A 26447-nucleotide genomic window follows, 5' to 3' on the forward strand; every position below is an offset into this window, starting at 1 on the left:
TTAATAGTCTTAAACATTTTTTCGGCGAATTACTTCGAATTTCCAGTTTGTTTACGAGTTACTCATATTTCAACATGACAGAATTTTTTTTACATATTAAGTGAGAACCATGGAAGCTGATGAATCTCAACAAATAGTCTTCTCCACCAGACAAATTCATATTTTCTTCGCTTGCAGCTTGGAAAAATTTGGAGAAAACGATTCGATATGTATATATCAGTATATATCAGTATCATGAGCAAAAGTTATTTTCTCTTATAATGAAACAAACTGTAGTTTTAGTAAGAGGGTAATAATATTTGCACTTAAAAGAAAGTGCACTATGTAACGTGCGTAGATTTTCCTCCGAGTTGAGTAGGTGAAGATAAAAGGGCAGTCTGTGATGGAATAACGGCAAAAACAAACTAGGGTTAATTCTGCTTATTTGATGTCACATTTCGCGTGAGGCACTGACTCGCTGCAGACTTTAGTCGTGCTACTTTAAGCCCCCAAAAAAAGATAGTATACAATTGAATGGAACTGCAGAAACTTGGACCATCCAAACGTGTGGCTTGCAATGAATACTTTCCTTTGAAATGTAGGTATATCGTAGAATGCCTTATCGTAGAATGCTTCCCACAATAATCAACCAACATAATATTGAGGTATTTTGGACACATAGCTATACCGAGTGAAGGTATGGAGAGATTGGTGGGCAAAAAAATATTAATATATATATATATATATATATATATATATATATATATATATATATATATATATATATATATATATATATATATATATATATATAACTAACCTCGAAAATACTATTAACATTTTTCTACATATATTATAAGCTTAATTCAGCATTGGTACATTGAATAGATGTAGAACAAAATAGCTTTCGTGCAGACAGATCCTGTATTGACACCATATTTTGCAGGCATATTTTTGTATAAAGCAAAGCTGCTGTATAGCACCTACACTGTTCAAAATATATCTGAATGGGGCTCTCTTGGTCTGTAGAAGAAATTGCTGCAATATAGGCATCCCTTCTTCTTCTTCTTCCTTCTTGTATGTAGGCTTTAAAGCCTGTTCCTTCTTTAATATTAGCCTCCTTCTTCTTCTTCTGGTTCCTATCCGTTTCGGATGTTGGAAATCATATTGGCAATCATGACCTTGCTCGCTGCGGCTCGAAACAGCTCCGTTGAGGTTTTCTTAAACCATGTTCTTAAATTCCGCAGCCATGATATTCTCCTTCTACCGGGTCCTCGCTTACCTTTGACTTTACCTTGCAATATAGACTGCAGCAGGGAGTAACGGTGCTGATTTCTCATAACGTGTCCCAGATATTGCAATTTTATGCGTTTGATCGTAAACACAATCTCTGGTTCCTTCTTCATTTTTTCTAGAACTTCCTTGTTCGTGATCCTTGCTGTCCATGATATTCTCAGCATTCTTCTATAAAGCCACATCTCAAATGCTTCAAGTTTTTTAATAGTGGTGTCTGTAAGCGTCCATGCCTCCGCCCCGTACAACAACACAGAGAAAACATAGCATCTCAAATGTCTCATTTTTGTATCCAGGGATATGTTGTGACTTTTGAAGATGGCGCTCATTTTGTTAAAGACCGTTCTTGCCTTTCCTATGCGGCACTTTATTTCCTGTACATTGCTCCACTGTTCGTTTATAATAGTTCCCAGGTAGCAATACTGTTTTACTCGCTCTATCTGCTATTAGCCTCCTAAATTGTTTAAATTATCGCACCATCTTTTTCTTGGTCTGCCCATTTCTTCTTCGTCCATTTGGTGACTTATCTCGTGCTATTCGTACGTTCGTTTGTTTATTCGTTTTTGTGTCTTGTCTAAGGTGTTTGTTCTGCCAGATTGTGTCATTAAGAGATCCCGTCGCTTTACTTGGTTTTAAGCTTTGTTGTCGTACTTCTTCTTCAACATCTCCGTAACTAGTTATATCTATTCCCAGATATTTAAACCTTGCTTTCTGCTTTATTATTTTTCCATCAATTTCGATTTTATATCGTAGTGGGTATTTAGATATTGTCATACATTTGGTTTTTTCTGCTGATATTATCATATTGTATTTATTGGCTGTTGTATTGAAGATGTGTGGTAATCTTTGAAACTCGTCTTCTGTCTCGGCAATTAATGCATCGTCGTCTGCATAACATAATATTTGAATTTCTTTGTTCCCCATTCTGTAACCATGACCATTTCAATGGGCGTCTCAATTGAAAAAAAGAGATATTATTGACGATACACTTTGCTAAAGATCAAGACATTCTAGCTGAAGACGAAAGTAATATAGCCTGTATACTTAGAAAACTGTGGAAGAGAAATACACCAAGTGGAGCTTACAATTAATATACAAAAAATCAAGTACTTTGATTAATTAAGTTAGAAACAAGAAAGGCTACAAATTGAAATGGGAACTAAAAATGGAACTGAAAATCACCTGAAACCTTCGGATACTTGCGAATCAAAATAACATTAAAAGCAGATTGTAACGAAGAAATGCATTATTTCCAGGTGGAAGTGCATTTCAAGATTGGCAAAGCAAGATCCGCTACCACACAGTTACACCAACTATTGTGGAATTATAAAATAACAAAACAAAATGAAAAATAATTTATAAAACAATAAAGGAAACTATTAGATTGTACGGCCATTGAAACAAACTATTGGAGTCGATGATGCGGGATCACTAGACTTGGTAGGATGAGGAACAAAGATATTCGGAGAGAAATGGAAAATGATCTAGACATAATAGATACAAAAGCCAAAAGACTAAACTAGTATGGACACCTGCAGAGAATGCCTGAAAATAGATGGCCAAAAAGATAGAAAAATGTACTCCGTCCACTAGAAAAAAACTAGGTAGACCAAGACTGTCCTGGAGAGATGTCAAAGAAGCAATGACCGCCAGAGATTTAAAAAGTGAAGATCGCTTGCCAGAAAACGCTGGAAATTAGAATGCCAGCTGTAGAAAACTCGCCTATTATATTATTTATGTGGTACATTGAGTGTAACAAGCTTTCTGGACCATATTTGTATATATTTACTTTTCCGACGCTAGAAAAATGTTTAGTCCAAATCTCCTCCTTCTTTGCATGTATTAATTACGTATACTTAATTGTGGCATAATAAATGCGCCAAATATCCCTGGCACAGTAGTCCTCTGCTAGTTTTAAATGGTTGCTTTGTACAGATTGTGCTCGCACTTCACATTCGACCTTCATCAATGTCATTTAAATTAATTCTACCAATATTTTGGCCTTCATTGGTATCGTAAGCTGCCTTAAATTCCACGAAGGAGTGGCAGAATATGTCAAATTACGTTGTTTTTTTCCATTTGTCAGATGAATAAGTGACCAATGGTAGATATGTTTTTTAAAAGGCCTCTTTGGTATGTATCGATGATCTTGCCAGCGTAATCTGCCAGTCATTCGTGCAATATTAGGTAGAAAACCTAATGTCTATTGTATTAAGAAGGGAAATCTTTCAAGTTTGTACACTTAAGCACATTGTGTACATATAATATCTGTATTCCATTATTTAAGTAGAGTGTGTTCTTAACATACCTGCTTCAGTAGCTTATGAAAGAGGGTTACAAACTTTTAAACGACTTTTAATATTTTTTCTGGTAGGTTCTCTGATTTAAGTGGTTGGTTTTTAGCTAGAGACGTAAATTGCTTTATTTACTGTTTCAATAATTGGTAGTAGTGTCTCTTCGTACTTCACCCTCATCTCCATTGTCTCCACTAAGTAACTTAATAAAGTGTTTCTGCCACATTCTACTTTTTCGTCCAAAAAGTTTCCATTCTGAGCCTTAATCTGGTATGCTTGTAGCTGCAAGCTTTTCTTTTATTGTTAAATCATTTGTAACATTTTCTGTATTCGTGTTCTCTGTTAAAGCTTTTCAAATCTTTAAAACTTTTTATTGAAATTGCCTCTACTTTTGTTTATGTTTTAGTTTTTTCTCTTACCTTTGTAATCAATATTCTTCGATATTGCTTTTAGTTTTTCTGTTGATCATTCTGAGATACGATGTTCTTCTATTTGGTTGCCCATTTGAATCATTCATCAAACTAATTGTTTCGCTGTCCCTTGGTACCTCACTCGACACTTCCTCTGCTGTATATTTGTTTTATAAACTCCCAGTTAGTATTAAGCTCAGTGGCGCTTGCCTTACTTTTGGCAGTTTCGGTTAGTTTACTACGCAAGCATATTTGAAATTTTCTTACCACGTCGACACACTTTAATTTATTAATGGTTTATTTAATAATTTTTGGTTAAGTTGTTTCTTACCGCGTCTTTTATATACTCGCTCTAAGACTGCTGGCTATGAGAAAGTGATCCGAATTAAACTAGTACAGTACAACGAACACGGTTATTACGATGTTTCGCTTATAACGAGATACATTAGATGTCCCGTGAAATTTCTATTGAACTATAACCGTCTATAGCGAGGCAAATTTGGTTATAACGAGAGAATATAAGATCCAAAAACGTGTTTTATACGTGTTTGGTCGGGTCGTGGCTATAAATAAATACCTTTTCAAACAGCCCCTCAATAAACTTAACTGCAGCCCGCAATAAACTTCTTTACAATGAATAAATATAACTGTTTCACATCTTTAGAAAATATGATAGAATGATACTGGACCATTTAAAGCAGTTAAAAATGACTGAGTTCTTAAAATTGCAGAAGCAATAGTTTATGTTATCCTTGAAAATACGCTTTATACATTACGTAGTTCGAAAAAAATATAAATACAGATTTTTTGTTTTAACGTATATCATTGATAATAAAAGTAAACAACTCTTTTATGTTTTAATATATATTATTTCATTGACAATAAAAGTAAATAACTTTTTTTCAAAAACGTCATTCAAACAATATTTATTAGCATCTTATATTGCTTCGAATGGCTTCACTATAGGAAGTTAATTGTTTAGAAAACTACAGATTCATATGTATGCATAGTATTATTATTGTCTGATATAACGAGATCGGCTTATAACGAGGTAATTAGTCTGTCATTTCAGTTCTCGTTATAGAGGGAGTCTACTGTAGTACTGATTTTTATATTATCTTTAACACTGGCGACAATCTGATATAAATATTGTAGAATCTTTAATAGAATATTTAATAAAGCTCTGAACCAATAGTAATAAAACATTATCAGACATAAATAATAGCCTTCTTCTTCTTCTTTCTTCTAATGGCGCTACAACCCTTTGTCGGCCTTGGTCTGTTTAACAACGTTTTTTCATTCTGCCTTGTCAAAAACGTTCCTTCGCCACATAAATAATAGTAAGTAATATATATAATCTCTGATAGATAATACAGTTTTGTAAATAGCTACTGCTTCTGCAGCATAGGTGGTATTATTTATGTGTAGCCTGAAGAGTTGCTTCACATTTTTATATTCGGTATAAAAAGACTAAACCTATTCTTATAGAATATTTTGATGTAGTCGATTCACTGAGTTTGGGAATATTTAATTTTTCATTTAATTGAAAAAAGAAAGTAAATATCATAAATAATAGTAGTGTATTTTAATTAATTTCGGTTAAAAACTTACTGTTTGTAAGTACTAAGGTATAAATGACTATAAAATTTTAAAAATAAACATTTAGGCTAGCCCTCCACTTGCGATTTTTAGTCGCGGCAACAAAAAAATCGCTGTGGTAGAAAATCTAGAGAGTGCCTCCACTGCGATATATAAATCGCTGAATTACATCAGTTTTCCAATGGATGACATCGAAACTTCTCGTGTGATAGCTCTTTTGCTTCGGGCGAGAACTAAACGATGAAAGCATCGTTATTGGATTCATCCGTTAACAGTTCAAAGATTTTTTAAAGGGCAGTTTTACTTGATATTTGAACAATAGTGCTCAAAATCAATAGTACTTAAAATCATAATCAATAGTACTCAAAATTCTCCCAACATTTCCAGCATATTCCTCGTTGTCCTACATTTACAAAAAATTAAAAATTAAATATTATTGAAGACTCACCAGGCTTAGCTGGCTTCAGAATCGCGACAAAACAATCGTAAGTGGATGCATATTGCTTGTCCGTATGATTAATTGTAGTAGGCGACTATCGCGTCGCGGTAAAAATAAGAGAGGTTGCGTTTTTTAAATCGCTGTGATTATTTAGTCGCAAGTGAACGAAAACAATGTGTTCAATCTTTGCGTCTAAATGATCGCGCGACTACAAATTGCAAGTGGAGAGCTAGCCTATAGCCTTTGTTTTAAGGTATGCGCGCACTACCCCGGCCGGCTAACAAACGCACCTCTTCACCCCGAATTTAAATGTCTTAACGCGCATTTACCAGCATAATCACTTCACCACAATCAGCGGATTAACATATTTTATGAAGGATGGATTCAAAAATTAATATTGTTATTTTGTTGTGCAAGAAAGAGAAACAACAAAATAAACTTCCAAAAAGAAAGAAGGAATGGGTGCAAGAAATTTGTAAATAGTGAAAATCGGAAAATGAATTTGCTACTTTATTTCCTAATTTAATCGATCATCTAGACAATGTTTGTCAATACTTTAGAGTGGGTTACGAAAAATATCTAGAACTCTTATCTATTGAGTACACTCTAAATCCCACACATTGTATTTTCTAGTTCGTTTAGTAGCACTCACGAAAAGTGAGTGAAAATATTTTTGTGTAAAGTGCAAGCTGGTTCACTTGATACACAAAGACATTAAATTGTCGTGGTGCGTTCCGTTGCCGGACGGTTCGGTGCGCGCGTGTCTTTAGTATTTTAGTTTATGCTGTTTTATATTTTGGATAAATATTTTTTTACTTTTAAGCTAAAATAATATTGGCTATGAGTACGTATGCTTAGTTGTATATTTCTTTAAGTTACCTCCAGTCTAAGTCAAAATTTGACCAAATTAACACAAAACTAATTACTAAATTTACTATAGAGGGACTGAGTAACTGGGGTTACAGGGACTGAGATATAGTGTATACATCAGTGTATATCTTATATAAAAGATATATAAGAAAAAAATATATATAAGAAACTAAGAAATATACACTTAAAAAATTGAAAAGTCCTTTACAACAAAGCAACAGACATATTTTAGAAAATCTTCTTCTTTTTCTTCTTATTTTTCTTCTACTTTCTCTTTATAAGCAATGCTGCTTATTCATTGGCGGATTAATACCTCTATGGAAGGTTGTCACTCCATCTTTTGCACGGTCGTCCGATACTTCTTCTGCCGATTGGTGACCTATCTCTTGCTATTTTGACGACACAATGGAGTCTCCTCCATTCTGCTTATGTGGTTATTCCATTCTTTTTTCTATTTTGTGTCCATTAATTTATACACTGTATAAATGGACACAACAACACATAAATGGATACTACTCTTTGGATCTTTCAGCATATTTTCTGTAATTTTTCTCAGTATTCTCACCTCTGTCGTTTCCAGTAGACTTTGCGGTGTGGCTATGTCGGGTCTTGTTTCTGAGGTATATGTCATATTGATCTTACACTGGCTATATAAATTCTTGATTTCATCTCAGTGTTAATATGTCTGTTTAGCCATATAGTGTTATTAAGGCATCCTGCCAGTCTATTTGCGTTTTGTACTTGATCTCTCACTTCTTTGTCCACGTCTCCATAGCTAGACAGTGTATTTTCCCATGTCTTTTATTTCCATTACTTGTTCAATACTGATGTCATCAATTTCTACTTTATATCTGGTTGGTTCTTTGCTGACTACTATTGTTTAAGTTTTCTGAGATGAGATTGTCATATTAAATTCTTTTGCTCTTATGTTAAATCTGTGAACCAGTCTTTGCAAACTATCTTCATCTTGGGCTAACAATATTGCGTCGTCTGCGTAACAGAGTATTTTGATTTCTTTATTTCCCATTCTGTATCCTCTTCCTTTGTTAACGCTTTTGATGATTTCATCCAGGATCAAATTGAAGAACATGGGGCTGAAAGAATCCTCTTGTCTTATTCCACTGCGTATTTCTATAGGTTCTGTGAGTTGTTCATCTATTCTGACTTCCATTTTGTTGTTTTGGTAGATGTTATCGATAGTTTTTATAATATTTAGGGGAACTTATCTATTATGCCGAAGATGGATTACATCATGGAGTCTTACTCTGTCAAACGCTTTTTTTAGGTCAATCAGACACAGAAATGCTGGAATAGAGAACGAGCTGCACAAAAAAATGGAGAACAAGCGAACTAATTCTACTATTCAGAAAAGGAAATAATAAAAAACATCCAGAAAACTACAGAGGTAGAAACTTGTTAAATACTACGCTAAAACTTACAATTAAAATTTTACAAGTGCTAATAAATCAGGGGATAAGTTATATAGAATAGATTATACTCTAGTGATTTCTCAGTAATTTGCTTTATAACGAATACTGCATCTTCCACTACGAAAACCCTGTTGTTTATCTGCTAAACTTATCCTCTGATTTATTAGCACTTGTAAAATTTTAGTTGTAAGTTTAAGCGTAGTATTTAACAAGCTTATACCTCTGTAGTTTTCTGGATGTTTTTTATCTCCTTTTTTGAATAGTAGAATTCGTTCGCTCGTTCTCGATTCTTCCGGTATTTTATTGTGTTTTATAATTTTATTAATTAATGTTGTTAACTGTTCTGTCATTGCTGCTCCACAATATTTCAGTAAGTTTCCGATTCTAGCATCGTTTATTCTTCCTCTGTAGAGAGCTTTTTGAAGTAGTTAATCCACGTATCCTTTTCTATGTATTTTGGTTCTATTAATTCCTTTACCTATGTTCTTTGACCTCTTATGAAGCGCCATTTTTGCAGACCGTAAAAATTATGTTCCATTTCTTTTGAAAAACGTTCCGTACAAGAACATGGAGTTCTTCGCTTTGGGAACGATTTATTTTTTTTACATTTCTTTCATCAAGAACTTCCTTGGCCGATGCCTTGATTTTTGTTCAGCTTTATTCGACTTTATCACATTCTGTGATATATCTATGTCTGCTTTTTTCGATTATTTTTTTTTTTGGAATAGGTATCTTGTGGAGTCATCCTGTAAGCTTTCGACTTTTATCTGTGTGGTATATTCTGGTGTTTTGTTATCACATATATGTGTTTTCATTCGGATTTTGCACAGTATCTATTTATGATCGCTTCCTATTTCTGCTGATATTAGTGCTCTTACATCCAAGATTTGAGAGGGCTGTAACTCTCTATTCGACAGAATATAGTCTATCATATATGTTTGTCCTCTACTGTTTTTAAAAGTGTATTTGTATTATTCTTTGTGAGAGAAAAATGTATTATTAATACGTACCTGGTTTATGCTGCAGAGGTCCGTCAGAAGGTCTCCGTTTTCATTTCTGATATTTTCGTTATATCGCTGTTTTATTCCTGAAACTATATCATGGGCGTTAAAATTACCCATAATGATTATATTTTCATCATTTGTTGGGGACTCGTTTATTACAGTCTGAAGGTGTTCGTAGAAGTTTTTGCTTGTGGTGGTAACTCTGTTGTGCTCTGTTGCATAGATTGCTATCCCATTCAGAGGTTTGACATCCAGTTTAATTTTTACACTTAATATTCTTTCATTCTTGTACTTGATGTCAAAAAATTTTGTGTACTAACAGGGCGACTCCTTCTTTGGCTCTGGTTTCTTTCGCAGCACCACTGTAAATCGTCAGATAGTCATCTAGCATAATTTGCCCCTCTCCTTTTTTCTCCGTCTCTTGCAGTGCACATATGTCTATATTTCTCGTTTGCCATAAATTCGTTGTCCTCTTTCTCGCGTTAGTCGTCGTAATGAAATCATTCCTGTTTTGAGGCATAATCCTGTTTCTATGAGCTGTATGGTTTTAAAGTCTATCAGTAGGTGCTAACCTGGCTGTAGACCCCCTCCTCCTTTATGCGGGCTTGGGACCAGCAACAGTTCTGTCGAGCTACTCGATCCACACAACAAAACTGCAGGCGGAGTTTTAGAAAATCTTAATAGAAATAATGTAAATAATGGAGTATTAACAGCAGTCAATATATCAAATAGACAATTAACTGCAGGTGCTTTAAAAACGATTTCTGAAGTAAAAATCGAAACTTATTTCTCATTAAATACAGAAGATAATACTTTTAATATATGTTTTTCCCGTAACAAGAAATTGCACCCTGCTCTTTTGATTTATATACAAAATACCAACCCTATGGGCTAACATATTGCATTATTGCTTCCCTAGTGTTCATTTAAATAAATGTACACTCTTTACTACCGAAAATACTGTTACTTTCACCACATTTGTACACAAGTTCATTATCAAGGTTATAATAACCTGTTATTTTGGAAAAAATTTGTAATTATTTACATCATTAGTAAAAATTTTACTAGTTTTTCATTATTTTAAACAAACGACTATAATATATAATATTATAATAAGTAATATTTAGTTCTGTTGTTCGTGCGGTAACGTTAGCACACTTACAGATTCTCTAGCTAGTTTCTACAAGAATCTTCCGTACTAACTACAAATTGCGCTCTCAGACATATCGCAAGAAACTGTACTTTGCATGCATAGTTACACTTATTGATGATCTGTCAGGCCGGAAAGACGGTCTTTAGTAAGGAATTAACTTTCAAAGATGGAAGTTACTATTACTTGGTGCAGTTTTTTGTAGTGGTCTCGCGAGGAGGTTTTGCTAATTAACGATGTAGCGCGGACAATGCTAAAGTGGGTGCAAAGACAAAGTTTCAGAAGTACTACAAACAAGGAAAAGGAAACTGTCACTTGTTCTGTAAGTTACTGGTTTTCATATTTTTTTAATAATCTGTTTAAAAAAATTCCTATCGGTTTTTTTAAGGTTTTTGCAGGTATCAAAGTAGGATTCCCCCTTCGCTTTAACTTCATTTTTTTTCTAATTAACACTATTTACATTAAGTGTTTGTTAATTTCTTCCTTTAACCTTCTTTTTCCTTTTGAACAGGTGTCGATGTACGTGTCATTTGTCCTTTAAATTACTAGTTTCTGTTTATTTTTTTAATTGCTGTTTTTGTTAAACAACGTTTGGTTTTAGAGGTCGCGCTAGGATTTACGATATTGCTTCCCCAAATTTTTTTTCTCTTTACTGCTAGTTAAAGCCTTTTTTGGATTTTTTTTGTTTTTTGTACTATTTATTTTTGTTTTGTATTCAGTTTTTACCAATTTTGTATTTGCTTTAAACTAAGTTAAAAGAAATCAAAATTATGTATAGTTAGTGAAGGCCGTTTTCTTTCTTTTATCTTAATTTAAAATACACTATTTTTTTTACTGAAGACACAAAAGTGTACTTACATTAAAATGTGGTCAGTAAGACCAATTATCAATTTGTTTCTAACTTAAATTACTAATGAAATCTTAAAATTAGGTGTCTACTCACTAGTATCTTTCCTATTATTTCTAATAACTAGCATTAAATTTAGCATGCATACTCGTACAACACTTTAATCTGCTTTTCACTCACGCATTATACCAGTCAAAAGGCTTTGTTCTTTTGAGCCTTCTCTCTAGGTTCGTATTGTCGAGAAGCTGGATAGCCATAACGTTTACATGATGATGGAGTCGTTGTTCATGGCTCCTTGTAAATTTCTTGATTATCTGATTGACGTCTTCCATCTTGAGGTCCCGGTGAAGGTCGTTGTTCCTAACGTACCAAGGCGCATCTACGATGTTCCTCAGCACTTTATTCTGGAATATCTGGATTACTTTGATGTTACTAGGCTTGGCACAGCCCCAGAGTTGGCAGCCATAGGTCCATACTGGTCTCAGTATTTGTTTATAGATTAGGAGTTTATTATTTATGGATAGAGAGGAATGTCTTTCCATCAACCAATACATTTTCTTGTAGCGGATGCCTAGTTCTTCTCTTTTCTTCTTCACGTGAGCTTTCCAGTGAAGTTTCGCATCAAAAGTGATCCCCAAGTACTTTGCTGATGTTGCAATAGGCACTTGGACATCATTTATTCTAATTGGAATATTATTAATTCTCTTATTGGTAAAATTTATATGGACTGATTTATTCTCATTCAGCTTAATTTTCCATTTTTTCGTCCATTCATGGATTTCATTTATTGAATTTTGTAGTTTTTCTGTAGCTTCTTGGACGGTGTCACTTACCGCTAAGACAGCAGTGTCATCTGCGAAGGTAGCTATGGTGTCGTCTTCTAGTTCAGGTATATCACACGTGTATATTAGGTATAGGACTGGACCCAATACACTCCCTTGTGGAACACCTGCTTCAATATCCTTGAGATCAGTGTATGCATCTTCTTGTTTAACTCTAAAATGTCTGTTCGCTAGATAGGATTGTAATATATTTGACTATTGTTTAGGCATGAATGATTTAAGTTTATGTATCAAACCCTTATGCCAGACTTTATCAAACGCCTGTGCCACATCTAGGAAGGTTGCAGAACAGACTTTTCTTTTCTCTAATGATCTTTCAATTATAGCAGTTATTCTACGCACCTGGTCAATTGTCGAATGCTTATTTCTAAATCCAAATTGATGATCTGGAATTATTTTCTTTTCTTCATGTATTGGTAGGATTCTTCGCAGGAAAATACACTTATTTGCAAATCATTTATATTTTCTAGTTTTATCATTGTTAGTAGTGTCATAATAACTGTACAACTATTGCTAATTGTTAATCAAAGTTTTTTTTTTGTTTGTTGGCTTTGGTTTGGAATCTTTAACCACATAATTACATATAAATAGTATTCATCCATACAGGATTGTATAGGGAGGACTTTTTTTACGCTCATGGGTTAATCAGAGCCACTTTATTACAACACACAAGACATAAACCATGGTTAGATCGGTGGGCAACATAATATAGGTAAACACACAAACGAAATATCCATTCAGGCGATCAATTTTTCAATAGCACCTTTAATTTAATTTTTTGCAGAAATATCATAAGTAGTTTCAAAATGTTTGTATTATCTTCACTTTGTAGTACAATTAAGTATAAGGGAGTATTTAAACCTGCTTTTAGCAATTCTTGAATCAACCACGTGCTTATATTGAGATGTAAGAGACAATTAATATATCTGGGCGTGTTTGTGTGTGTGTTTAGAAACAGAGGATGACATTAGGTAACCTTTTTGCCACAAACATTAACATAGGCACGATAGGATATGTCCATGTCAAAGTCCTATTTGTGTTTACAAAATTCTTTTTACTCTGTTTTGCACTCTAACCTTATACTCTACTGTTGAGAGGGTTGCGTTTAAGTGTATTGAAATATTGAATTCTAGCATGGCTTTTTATAATGCGACTCTGCCAACGTTGTCATAGGCACATCTAAAATCCACAAACAAATGTTGATTATCAATTCCATACTCATGTTTTTTCCAAAACTTGTCTTAGAAGAAATATATGATGGATAGTTAATACATTGCCGTAATGCATTTAATGCTGATAATAAATCAGGGCACACTTCCATTCCAATTTTGAATAAGTCTTCCTTTTTATATAATGGTTTTATTATTGTAATTTTTAAGTTCTCACCAAAAATCTTCATGATTAGCTATACAGTACATAGTGGATTTTAGCTGCTCCAGAATCAGCTTCCATCCCTAATTTTTCACTTTGGTTTTCCAATTTCGAAATCTTAACACTCTTAACTCGTCTTTCTTCCCCTGGTCCTTAAATCGTGGACTTTAGGGCTTGCCTGTCCTTCTTACTCTATCTATTATTTGGTTTTATATGTAAATAGGCAGCTTCATCTCGTTTATTCTCTCTTTATGGCTTAGCCCAATCAGCCTGTTTATTTTAATGAACCTAGTATCGGGTTCATTATAAAGGCGGTAAAGCTCAGAATTATTCCGCCGCTATCTATTCTTAAGGAGCCGTGTCTGTATGTAGACGTTAGTTTTTATCGTGTTTACAATTTCCTGAAACCTTTCTCTATAGGCTGCTGCGCGAAATAATTCTTCTATTGTGAAACCACATCATTGCCTAATATCACGCAGCCGTGAAAGTTTCTTTCGACCAATCCATCTCTTTCCTTCCACTTTTCCTTTTCTTATCAGTCGAAGTAGATGGAATTTAGGTTCTGTAATCATACGTTTCTCCTTCTACTGTTGAAGCATTGTTATTTTTTAGACATTCCTGATGTTCTCTACTTATGTACCTGAATCTGATTCATCTAATGAACAAAATCATGTTTCTGTTCATGAGAACCATAAAACCTACTGTCAGTTAAAGCCTGTTATGTTTAATGATGTTGCCAATGAAAATTTCTCCTTTTATAAAGAAACTAACAGTGAAAACATTGCTAAACCTTTTTGTAGTAGATATTCAGACGTTGCCAATGAAAATTTCTTCCGTGGTTGAAGAAATTGAGAGTGAAAACATATTTGATGAACTTTCCTGTAGTAGATATTCTGACAACTCTGTGAATGACATAACACATGAACCAGATCATAGCAGTATCAGTGGTGATTATGAGGAAAATACAACCATTACCTTTGTTCAAAAACATGACTACAGAAAGAAAGGTGCTTTCCAAAAAACTGAACATGGGTAACGGTATTAAAGTGAACGAGGGAGATAAAATAGAAACAGTTGTAAAGAAAACTAGAAAGAGAAAGCAGAAGCCTTCAACTTGGAAACTTAACGAAACAAAGGAGAAGAGACGATTCGGAGAGGAATATGTAGGTTTTAAAAATAAAATGAAAAATGCTAAAGAAGTAGATAATAGTATACAGGATAATGTTAGAACGCAAATATTTAATCGTTTCTGGAAAAGCCAGACATACTGAGACCATAGAAGACAATTTATTGCACAAGCAGTTGATGTGGGAACTATTAACAGAAGACGTCCAAGGAATGACAATCAAAATGACCGAAGATAGCATTCTTACACTTACACTCTCCTTACAAACGCATCTAAAACAAGGGTGTGCAAAACATTTTTTTAACTACACTTGCCATCTCTGAGAAAATAGTCAGAAATTAAATCTTCTTCTTCTTCAGTGCCTTATCCGGTACGGATGTTGGTGATCATCAAGGCTATCATGGTTTTATTGACTGCTCTGCGAAACAGCTTCGCGGAGGTCATCCCAAACCATTGTCGGAGGTTTTTCAACCACAAGAAACAACAGCGTCACGGTCCTCTCCTGTCAGTTACTTTACCCTGTATAACGAGTTGAAGAATTCTATATTTTTCTTCGTTTCGCATCACGTGGCCTAGGTACTCAAGCTTACGTTGTTTCAATGAAGAAGAAAATTAATGATACGGCTATGTTTGTAATCAGTCACCATATACCTAACCACAAAATTTCAGAAGAGGCAAAACAATTGATTATGGAATACATAAATTGTTTTCCAAAAATTTAAAGTCATTATTGTCGCAATAGGTCTGGAAGAACAGAACTAATATGTATTAATAACGTATGGTCCTAAATTTTTGGGAAAAATTTCACCTGGTCTGATTGAGAAGTAAAATGCATTTAACAAAGAAGGCTATGGAATTCAAATGTCATCAGTTATTGACATTTAATAAACAGCAGAATATTTTGGTTTGTGCTCTGCAAAATGTCTTATAAAATTGATATTCGTCGAGGTGTTTATAATATGGTTGGGCGAATGTCGAAACGAGATATTGTTAATATTTATCGAGATCAAAACATAAGCAAATCGACAATTTATCGCACAATCAGAGAATGTGAAGAAGGGATACCATATGTTAACTTGCGTAAAAGTGGCCGACCGCGGATTTTGAACCATATAAGAGAGGCAAGACTGATTGAAGCAGCTAAGAACAAAATTGGGGTCTCACAGCGAAAACTGGGCAGAAGATTTCATGTTGGAAAGACTACAGTATACAAGACCCTATCGAGTAACAAGATTATCTACCAGAAAAGAAGGAAAGCTCCAAAATACACAGAGGATCAATTAGAGAGAATTCCGAGATGTTGCCGCGCGTTAAGGCGAGTGCATTACGTCAAGTTACGCGAGGATCACAAGGGACTGGTACGAAACTAACATTACCTTTGTACCGAAAGCAGACAATCCCCTGAACCTATCTCAGGCTCATCCAATTGAAGAGTTCTGGGCAATATTAAGTCGGAAAGTCTATAATAACGGATAGAAAGCACAAAATCAGGAACAGTTAAGACGCCGCATATATACAAAAATTAGAGAAATTGACGCTGAGGTCGTCCAAAGGATGATGCAACGTGTCAGGGAATTATTAGGCAAATCGAAAATAATGGTCCCTTGTCTGTCATTTGAATTTTGATTTATAATAAGGATAGTTAAGTTAAATTGTTGAATAATTTATTAAAAATATAAGATTATTGTGGTCAGAGTTATATGCTTTTGAAATTTTTCCCAAAACTTTAGGACCATACGTTATGTACCGTGAATTTTTTTCTACCGAGTTCAACATGTGATACCTGTGACAGTTTTGAAAATTAGCGTAAAGAGGCAGATTCTAATGAAGTTGGAGATATTTTAAAGTAAAAGGCAGATCATTTGAATGACGCAGAAAACAGATACAAGTAAAAATACAGAATAAGATAAGATGCAAGCAGAATTTAAAAGAAGTTATAAAGAGTTGGTTAACTAATGGAAAATCGTTTTATTTAAAGCAGTTCTTCTTCAAGTGCCATCTTCGTTCCGAAGGTTGGCGATCATCAGGGCTATACGTATTTTCGAAACTGCTGACCGAAACAATTCGTTGCTGCTACAGCTATACCATTCCTGTAGATTCTTTAGCCAGGAGTTTCGTCTTCTTCCTATGGACCTTTTTCCTGCTATTTTCCCTTGCATAATTATTCGAAGCAGTTCATATCTTTCGCCTCTTGTAATGTGTCCCAAGTATTGCAGTTTTCGTTTTTTGATCGTAAATATGACTTCCTTTTCTTTATTCATTCTTCTCAAGACCTCGACATTTGTGACTCTCTCGGTCCATGATATTCTCAGGATTCTGCGATACATCCACAGTTCAAATGCCTCTAATTTTTTGGTATCAATCTTTTTCAACGTCCATGACTCCATTCCGTAGAACAGCACAGAAAGTACGTAACATCTCATCAGGCGAAGTTTCATTTCAAGGCTCAAATCTCTTCCGCAGAACACTCTCTTCATTTTAGTGAATATGGATCTGGCTTTTTCTATTCTTATTTTGATTTCTACTGAGCTATCGTTGTCTTCATTTATAAAAGTGCCTAAATATTTGTATTTGCTAACTCGATCGATAATTTCATTGCGTAAATATAAATTTTGGACATTTTGTGTTGATTTCGATATTACCATAAATTTAGTTTTCTTTATGTTCAAAGATAGTCCATATTCTTCGCTGCAGTCTGCTATCTTATTCACCAATGTCTGTAGCTCTTCAAGTGTTTCTGCGATCAGAACGGTGTCGTCGGCAAATCTCAGATTGTTTAATCTAACACCATTTATTTTAATACCTACGGATTGCTCAGAGAGTGTTCTATTCATTACGTCTTCGGAATAGAGATTAAACAGGGTTGGTGACAGTATACACCCTTGTCTCACACCTCGCTTTATTTCAATTTCTTCACAGAAATGTTGTTTTAAGCAGTTTAAAGCAGTTATGGACATTTAATTTACCCTTTATAATGTCTATAGACGGTATAATCGGTACTATAATGTCTATAATATTGCCGAAGGTTCATGCTTCATGTGGGATGAGTCTATTGCAAAAGGGGATGACAATGAGACAGTCGTTGTGCAACAACTTCCGCTGTAATAATGTGGTTAAAAAATTTACCTTCTACAACAGAAGAGATAACATTTTGGTCAAACAACTGGTCTGGCCAAAACCGATTTTTATTTATGTTGTGTGTAGTGGGCTGTCCATAACACCTCAGTAGTTATAATTCATTATAAATATTTACTCAAAGGCCATACACACAACGAAGCAGACACACTATATGCACTGATTAGGAGGAAGAAGAAAAGGCTACCTACTATGAGTATTTCTGTAGCTCATGAATGGGCCCAGTTTATAAGGACCTGCAGTTCTTTAAAACCGCTTATTGTTTATGAGCTGAAAACAAGTGACTTTTTCAATTTTGAAAAAATGGGCAAAGAGCGTTTATTAATAGGAAACGGAACGTAGACAATGAACTATTTCTATCCTATAAAATTGTGCACTTGAAAGTCGAAAGAGACCAACCTGGCATTATGTTTTATAAAACAACATTTCTGTCAATTTTAAAAGGAAAATGAGAAGATCTCTCGATGGTCTCCTACCAAAAATATTGGACCAAATAAATAATGAAAAATCAATTCCAATTGATAGTTCAAAATATATCCACCTAATGGAATTGCTAGAATGGGTACCTTCTATTTACCATTCCTTCTATAAATCTTTAAAAACAAAAAAAAATAAAGTTGTCGTTCATCATCATCATCATAAGTGGCTCGACAATCCGTTGTGGATCTTGGCCTGCTCACAAAGAAGTCGCCACTCCTGTCAATTCCTGGCAACTTCCCTCCATCTTATAACCCCTAGAATCTATAGGTCTTCTTCCACATCATCAATCCATCTCATTCGTGGTCGTCCTCTGTTTCTTGTGCCCGCTGGTTTTGAAAATGTTAATCTCTTGGTGTATTCGTGATCTGACATCCTAGCAATGTGTCCAGCCCATCTAAGTCTCTGCACGTTAACGAATTTCACAATATCTGGATCGGTGTATAACTGATATAGTTCAAAGTTGTATCTTGGACGCCATAGCCCATTTTCATTGACGGCCCCAAAGTTGTCGTTAACGAAGACAATTCTTCATGTTCCGAAGATGATTAACTGTTTTTTAATTTAAGTTTTATATTATTTTTATAATGTTAAGTTCAGATTATAAGGTTCTTTTCCTAATAAAATCATACCAAAAGGGCGGTTGTCCTGTTTTTTATTAATATAGTACCACAGAACAAAAGGTTGTAGTCCTAAATTATTTATTATTTCAATACAAAACAACTTAACGAGGATTATGTTATTATGAAATAAAATACAAAGCATGCTTTACCACTTTCTTTAAAAACATAAAGCAAAACTATTTGATGATTTTAAAGACATTTTAAATTATGATGTACAAATTAAGAGCACTAATTTTAATGACGTGAGCATTTAGCAGTTTTCTGATTTTGGAGGTATATTAAGTTTCTTGTGGAGATTCAAATAATATGAGGTTCGCCAATAAATCTCACGAAAAATACATACTTTAAATCAATTTAAATAAATGATTTAAATGAATGATGAAACACAAATTTTGATTATCCTTGTGGTAATTAAATCAATATCGCTAATAGATATATCATTTTGTATTTGAATTTATTTCTTAACAATAACAGTTCGTGTAAAGAAACTGGTTGCAAAAATAAAGAGCTATCATGTTATCAATAAAAGACCATTGTACATTTTTCATTTTTCGTCTGTTTATATAAATATATTTGCTTTCTTGTTTATTTCCCAAACTCGTAGGTTTCTCTTTTGCTACTAACCAGGCAAATTTTACATTTTGTTTTTCTTTCTACAATTAAAAATACGACTAATCAAAACCATGTTTACCACACAGAAACTAATGCTCGTGGTTTGTTTTTATAATTATTATAAATGATTTGCAGGCCTTTTTGGTTTACGGGCTTATGATTTCTCTTTAGCGGAGTCCGGTTTTTTGTTTTTGTCGTGCCAGTTCTAAATATTTTCCTCTTTGAGGTCGTCTTTTATAGTTCACTTTCGTGTTTATTAAATATCTCGTATGTAATGAACAAAAAAAAAAGAAAATATTATTTAGTTGGAGGAATTAATTTATTTAATTATAGTTCGAAAGTCGTTTTCCCAGTAAAATCCAATAATGATATATTAATGATACATATTGAAATATTTACAGAAAAACTAGTTAGTTTTATTATGCTGAAAACATAAACAAACCAAATCATGAATGTGTTGCTTGCGTGAGTCCATTTTAAAAAAGGTATATGTGAAACATATACCTCAAAATTATATAAAAAAAGAGGTAAAAGAAATAAATTAGACTTACTCACAATCAGTTTAATTTTACTACCCAAAACGACCGGTTTCGGTTTCTAAAATTTGCAAAGCATCATCAGGTCAGTGGTACAAAGTAAATTAAATGCTGAAATTTAAAAAAGCCCATATTAGGGTGCTGTCTTATAAAGATATAGATCAAAAAAGTTATAGTAATTATGCCAATATTACATGTCTGTGTTTATTAATATGCATAAAATTGCTTTAGCAGACAAAGTAACAACCCACAAATTGGTAAGAGATAATCTGTTGAATTGTAATAAATTAGAAATATACAAAATACTACTTACCTTTCGGTACACGAGTTTTTATATAATGATTGGTGATACATAGTTCAAACTATCCCGTATTGCTGATAATGGGTGATCTTCGGTCAATGTTGTAACTGTCTGACAATTAAGGAGGAAGTTTCTTGAGGGGAGGGATGTTAACAGATGATATAGGAGTAAGGTATATGTTATTGTTTTTAGAATGAAAGAGTGATGTTTTATATTATTTAAATTATTAAAGTTATTTATATTTATTAAAGAGATATATTTTTGAAATGTGTGTTAAATTATTGAACTTTTTTTATACAGAAAGAGGACAGTTATATGACAATGAATGAAAGTAGTTGTAGTATTTTGTGGCTGTGCAATTTCTTTTGACTTGTAATTATCAACTTTTCGATAAAAGCATTTAATTTCTGTTAGGCAAAGAATTGTGATGTCAAATGTTAAAATTATAAAACTAAAACACAATTAGGGACAAACAGAACACAATTAAAAGGACAAAACAGACATAAAACTTTAAAAAGGGGGCTTATTGGCACTACATTGCTTGGTAGGAGAGGAATTGAGTTTTTTTGTTGTCTACTAGTTTTGTAAGAGGTAAATTTGACAAGCTAATGTAGGTTAAAGTGTGACAGTTCATCTTCTATTTCTAAAGTTAACTAGTTTTTGAAGCTAGCAGACCTTAGTAGTTAAAGTTTTATGTCTGTTTTATGTCATGACGAAAGTTATTTATTTCTTTTACCTCTTTTTTATAAACAAACCACTTTACATCATAATTTAATGTTGACTATCTTAAGTATACTGACAATTAAGGTATGTATAAAAATTGCAACTTTAACAGTATGGTCGTTGGTAACGCCCATACTGCTCAAGTTGGGAAATCCTTGTTGGAAGACCCGGTATAATAATTATATCTACGCATAGAATATCATTCTTCAGAAAGAAAACCCAACGTAATATGTGGACATGGAAGAGTCCCAACCAAAGAACAAAAAATTAAATTGATTTCATAATATCAAACCGGAAAGATATAGTTCAAGATGTAACAGTTTTGAATAAATTTTCAACAGGAAATGACCATACATTAATTAGAGCAAAAACCGCTTTTAACATTCAAGTAGAAAGCACAAAAATGCTCCTAAAAAAAGAAGAGTGGAAGATAAATATTCCCAGAAGATGTAACACTTTATGAAGAAAACATTAGGACTAGTTTGGCTACACATGACTTGGAGAATTTAAACATCAACATAAATGGAGAAAAGCTTAACCGCCTGACGTTTGCAGTTGATATTATGCTAGAAGCTGATAGGATAGATAAGACCAAAGAACTTTTAAATCAGCTTTACCTAGAAGGGGGATTGAAAATAAATATATCTAAAATTAAGATCATGAAAAATATTGTAGTCTGTGTATATGCGTAGGAACAAGATCCATATACTAGGTAATGGCCTATAAATACTGAAGTCGTGAGATTAGCATAGGAAAAGATTACCAAACCGGTGAGCTTCTTCGTCGTATAAGACTGACTTGGACAGCCTTTGACAAGTAAACCACATTTTCAAATCGTCTGATATACGAATATGTCTTAAAAGAAAAACCTTTATTTAGTGTATTTTGCCAGTGTTGACTTACGGAGCGGAAACGTTGATTATGTCAAAGAGGACAGTGAATAAGATCCGTGCGGTTCAATGGGCGATGGGGCGTGCTATGTTGGGCGTTTCACTCTGAGACAAGATCAACGAGAAAGGACATAAGTCGGGCTTTTAAAAGTATCTCAATAATTTTGGAGAGGACCGGTAATAAGGCAATAGGTCTATAGGGTCATCGTCAAAATGATTGTTTTGTTCATTCAGTGCCTAATGTTTCATAGCCTCAACCTTCCGAATAAATATTAAATAATTAGTTATGTACTCTAGAGCTAGATACATTGGGAAATCCATAAATACTAAGAAAACAAATATAACAGACTTTTCCTCCTGTATACAAATAACGTGAATTTTTATTGGGAACAGATTAATTTATACATTTGGACTTAGCAGTTTTTAGTCATTTAGTTGCACCATTTTGTTTTAATAAAGATCTTTTTACCTTTACATAACTTAGGCAACAAGCAGTATCAGAATTAGAAATAAATGATTTATGGTTTTCTTTGTGTATCATTAAAATACTCTATAGTATATTTGAAGAATAAGCTGGAGTAAATTCTCAGAATACTAATCTTCGCACCTCGAAATACATAGGCGTGCACATCTTCTAACTAAAACGTAATCTTAAAAGAAAAGTTTGCCTTAAATTTATTTGGATATTTAGAACAAAGTAATCCAATCCAATACTGGTTTAAAATAAAAAGATATACATAAAAAGAATAAAAATTCTATTATTTGTGAAACATACAGTTAATATAAAATAATAAAATACAATAAATTATACTGAAACGTAAAATACATACAGAAAAACTGTAAATTTTTATATATTCCTATTAATAAATAATAATATTCTTAATACTAATAATATTGGAAATAAGAATGAAAATTATATTAGCACTAAAAAATAAATAAAAAATAAACAATGAAGTTGTCGGCAATTAGTTCAAATGTAAAATAAACTTCTGAGCTACAGTTTAAAGTTAAGCTTCCTCATATTCTGTTTCAGACGAAGTGTTATCCGATCCGGGATGAATTATTATAGGTTCTATACTGCTATCTATTATATGATCAAGCTTCCACATATTTTTCTCAATATCCATAACGTGATTAATACATTTTTGCCAATGTTCAGTCGTTACTTCGGATATTGATTTATGAAAAAGAATAGTAACATCTGACAATTTAAAAGTTGTATTATTTCGAGCAACATTACTTTTAACTTCGGCCCATACTAATTCAATCGGATTTAGCTCGCAATGATACGGTGGTAATCGAAGTATTTCAATTCCTCGTTTTTTGGCTATTTCCTCAATGACATATTTTTTATAATTTTGTTTATTAATTTTAGCAAGCTCTAATAATTCTGCTTTTGTCATTGTATCGTCAAAGATTAAATTCTTAGAAGTTAACCACATTGCAATTTCATCTTTCCTCCATTGAGTAGTTGGTAAACGTTCAACTAATCTAGAGTGGTAACTTGCATTGTCCATCACAATAACTGAATTTTTAGGTATGAATTCAATCATCTGTTCGAAATATTCTTCAAACACGTCTCCGTTCATCTCTTCGTGATAATCACAGGTCTTTTTTGATTCAAACAAAAGTAAACCCTCCTTAAGAAATCCATTCATACTACCTATATGGGTAACAATTAATCGTCGACCTTTACCTGTTGGTTCCTTGAAACCAGGTGAATATCCTTCCAGAAATGCTTGTCGACATGTTTTTATAGTTTTGTCTTTCCAAACTCTCCCTACAGTATGACCTTCATTAACCCATGTTTCATCTAAATAATAAATGTTCTTATTTTCTGTCCTCATTTTTTTTATTTTTCTGAGGTAGTCTCGTCTCCAACACACAATTTCTTCGGAATCGATAAGCATTGACTGTCTGCCCACTTTTTCATACTTAAAGTTTAACTCATGCAAAACTTTCCAAAGTTGGTCTCTACTTATTGTGGGTAAATCGGGATCGTCGGTAATGGCTTGTAAAACTTTATCTAAAGTTGGTATTTGTTTGTTAAAAAAAAATGAGTGGACCATTCTACGAATTGCATTTTTGAAGAATTCATCCACATTCACTTTCGACAATTTTGGTCTTCCTGGTCTCGGTTTGGGTGGCGTTATACCAGCTGATTTTTCCTCTTTTAAAATGTTATATACAGTTGATTTTGAATATCCCATTACTTTAGACGAAATTTCAACTATACTATCAACAGTATTGGAAGGATTGTGTTGCTTAAAATAATTGTAGACGTTAAGGATAACACTCTTTTCGTTAAGTGATAAATGATTCAACTTTAATTTTTTAACTGGTGTATAATCACACGTTAATTCCATATTCTATAAACTCACTATTCACTCTTGCAAAAAACAACTGTGTCAGATCTCTTCACTCGCTTATAATCGACTAAACAAAAATTTTCTGATATTAATGAATGACTATTTAAAGACCATTAACCATTTTATTAATCATTGGTTTTCCAAACAAAATCGAAATTTATACTATTTAAGATAGCGTTCACATTTATCAGAAACCATCTTTCGCTAATCGACTTTTTCTATCTAATCTATCAAAAGACCATTAACTAAATACCTGTGTATTTTAAGAGTTTCTTTATTTCTTGTTATTTAATGGGTCATTATCATAACGACAAAAATAACCATAAATAACGTTACTAAAATAAACAGATTTATATAAATATAATATGCTTTGAAAATGGTTTAAATATCTAACAAACCGAAACAAATAATGTAATACCCTTAAAGTACGTCTGTGACCAGCTGAAAAAACCCTAGCCTACACAGTTCTAACAATAGCAGGTATTTAAATTTTACGATAGTCCATGTGACATGGAAAAATTTCTATCTAAATAGTCAAACCCAACGTAAAATAAGCTAAAATATTGACGTTGTACGAAAAGCACACGTACTAAAATATGCTTAACAATTTAGTTTTTTTTTCTGAGAATTTACTCCAGCTTATTCTTCAAATATACTATAATACTTAATATTACTTAAATATTTTGCTTGTAAAGTTGTTTGGGTAAAAAAATTTTAAAAAACAATTTAGAACTTTTATAGCTTGTTTAGTAGATATAATTATTAGTTAATTTCAACACAAATTACCCGCATAAACTACTATTAATTATTAGCAGACAGACGTAGATAATAATTAATATGGTAGATATATAGCTAGTACATTTAATTTTCTTAGAATAACTCACGTCATATTGATTTGGTCCAAGTATGCTGTAATTATTCTTTTTCGATATACAGAGTGAGTCACTAAACACTGTTCACAGTGATATTTGACAACACTCATTCGGTTTTGGGACAACGCTTAAACAGGCCGATTTTTATTCCAAATTAAACATATTTTAACTGTACAGGCATCTGTCATTTGTCAACTCCCTCTCTTCCAATTCGACAAACCTTTAATTTCTAAGTAGGGAATATATCATATGCGACCCACGAATAAAGAATTAACTTTGATCAAATAAAAGGCAGATATCGAGCACAGTTTTATTAATTAAATCTTGCCCAAGTACTTTCGCTTCCTAGAGCCTCTTCAGGGTCATTTCGTCAATTTTGGTCTATCCAACAATTATAGAATGTCATAAACATAAAATTGTACATCGCACTATACTACACAAACACTTTAAATTTTTTTTTAAGTGTTTTTTCTCTAAAAAAAAAAATATAGAATACCCAAATATCAACAGATTGTATAAAAATATTTAAATGTTGTTGTTAATTATTTTTCACTTACTGTTCCTCCGCTAATAACCTTTCATGGTTGATGTAGTCAATAAAAAGATTCGGTACGGAATTTAATTAAAAATATCTATGGTTATTGTGTATTTAATTTTATGTTAAATATGTCATATATATCAACTAACAAAGTTTCAAAATTGTTTTACTTGATTTAGTTACTATTTGTTTTCTAAAACATAAATTTCCTAACCTTTGGTCCTAGGCAGTAATATTTCCCATCATCAAGCCAAATAAACCTAAAGATAAGCCCACTTCTTACCGATCCATCTCGCTTGCCTGTAGTATGTGTAAAATCTTGGAGAAAATTTTAAACCTTCGTCTAATAAGGCACTTGAAAAATAATAATCTAATTCCCCCTTATCAAAGGGACTTCGAAGAGGTAGATCGACGTCAGATAACCATGTTCCTATACAAACCTCAATTAATCAAGCTTTTGCAAACAACCTAAAACTGATTGCAATATTTTTTTATATAAACCAAGCTTTTGAGAGAACTTGGAGGTACTGCATTTTGAAAAATCTAAGCGATAACGGGATTCAAGGTAACATACTAGCATTTTTGTAAATCATTTGTTAAATAATCGCTCAATGGAAATCAGGATAAATGGCCTTAAAAGCTCAACAATAACATTAGATAATGGAATCCCTCAAGGTTCCATAATAAGTCCAACATTATTTTTATTGGTTATCAATA

General features: G+C 33.0%; 1 protein-coding gene across 4 annotated transcripts in view; it reads left to right on the forward strand.

Annotated features, from left to right (window-relative positions):
• The window catches only part of Rhp (GTP-Rho-binding protein rhophilin), a 324144-nt gene that overhangs the window by 244856 nt on the left and 52841 nt on the right, over nt 1-26447 (forward strand). Inside the window, exon 1 of one of the 4 annotated variants that reach the window (XM_072534292.1) lies at nt 10497-10790. The exons of the other annotated variants lie outside the window; for them this stretch is intronic. Within the exon in view, the coding sequence (XP_072390393.1) occupies nt 10719-10790 (72 nt within the window). The 5' untranslated portion in view covers nt 10497-10718. Of the gene's footprint in view, nt 1-10496; nt 10791-26447 lie in introns of those variants that run through there. 4 annotated transcript variants of the gene reach the window in all.

Source organism: Diabrotica undecimpunctata, chromosome 6 (genome assembly GCF_040954645.1).
Source record: "Diabrotica undecimpunctata isolate CICGRU chromosome 6, icDiaUnde3, whole genome shotgun sequence".
Taxonomy (NCBI): Eukaryota; Metazoa; Arthropoda; class Insecta; order Coleoptera; family Chrysomelidae; genus Diabrotica; species Diabrotica undecimpunctata.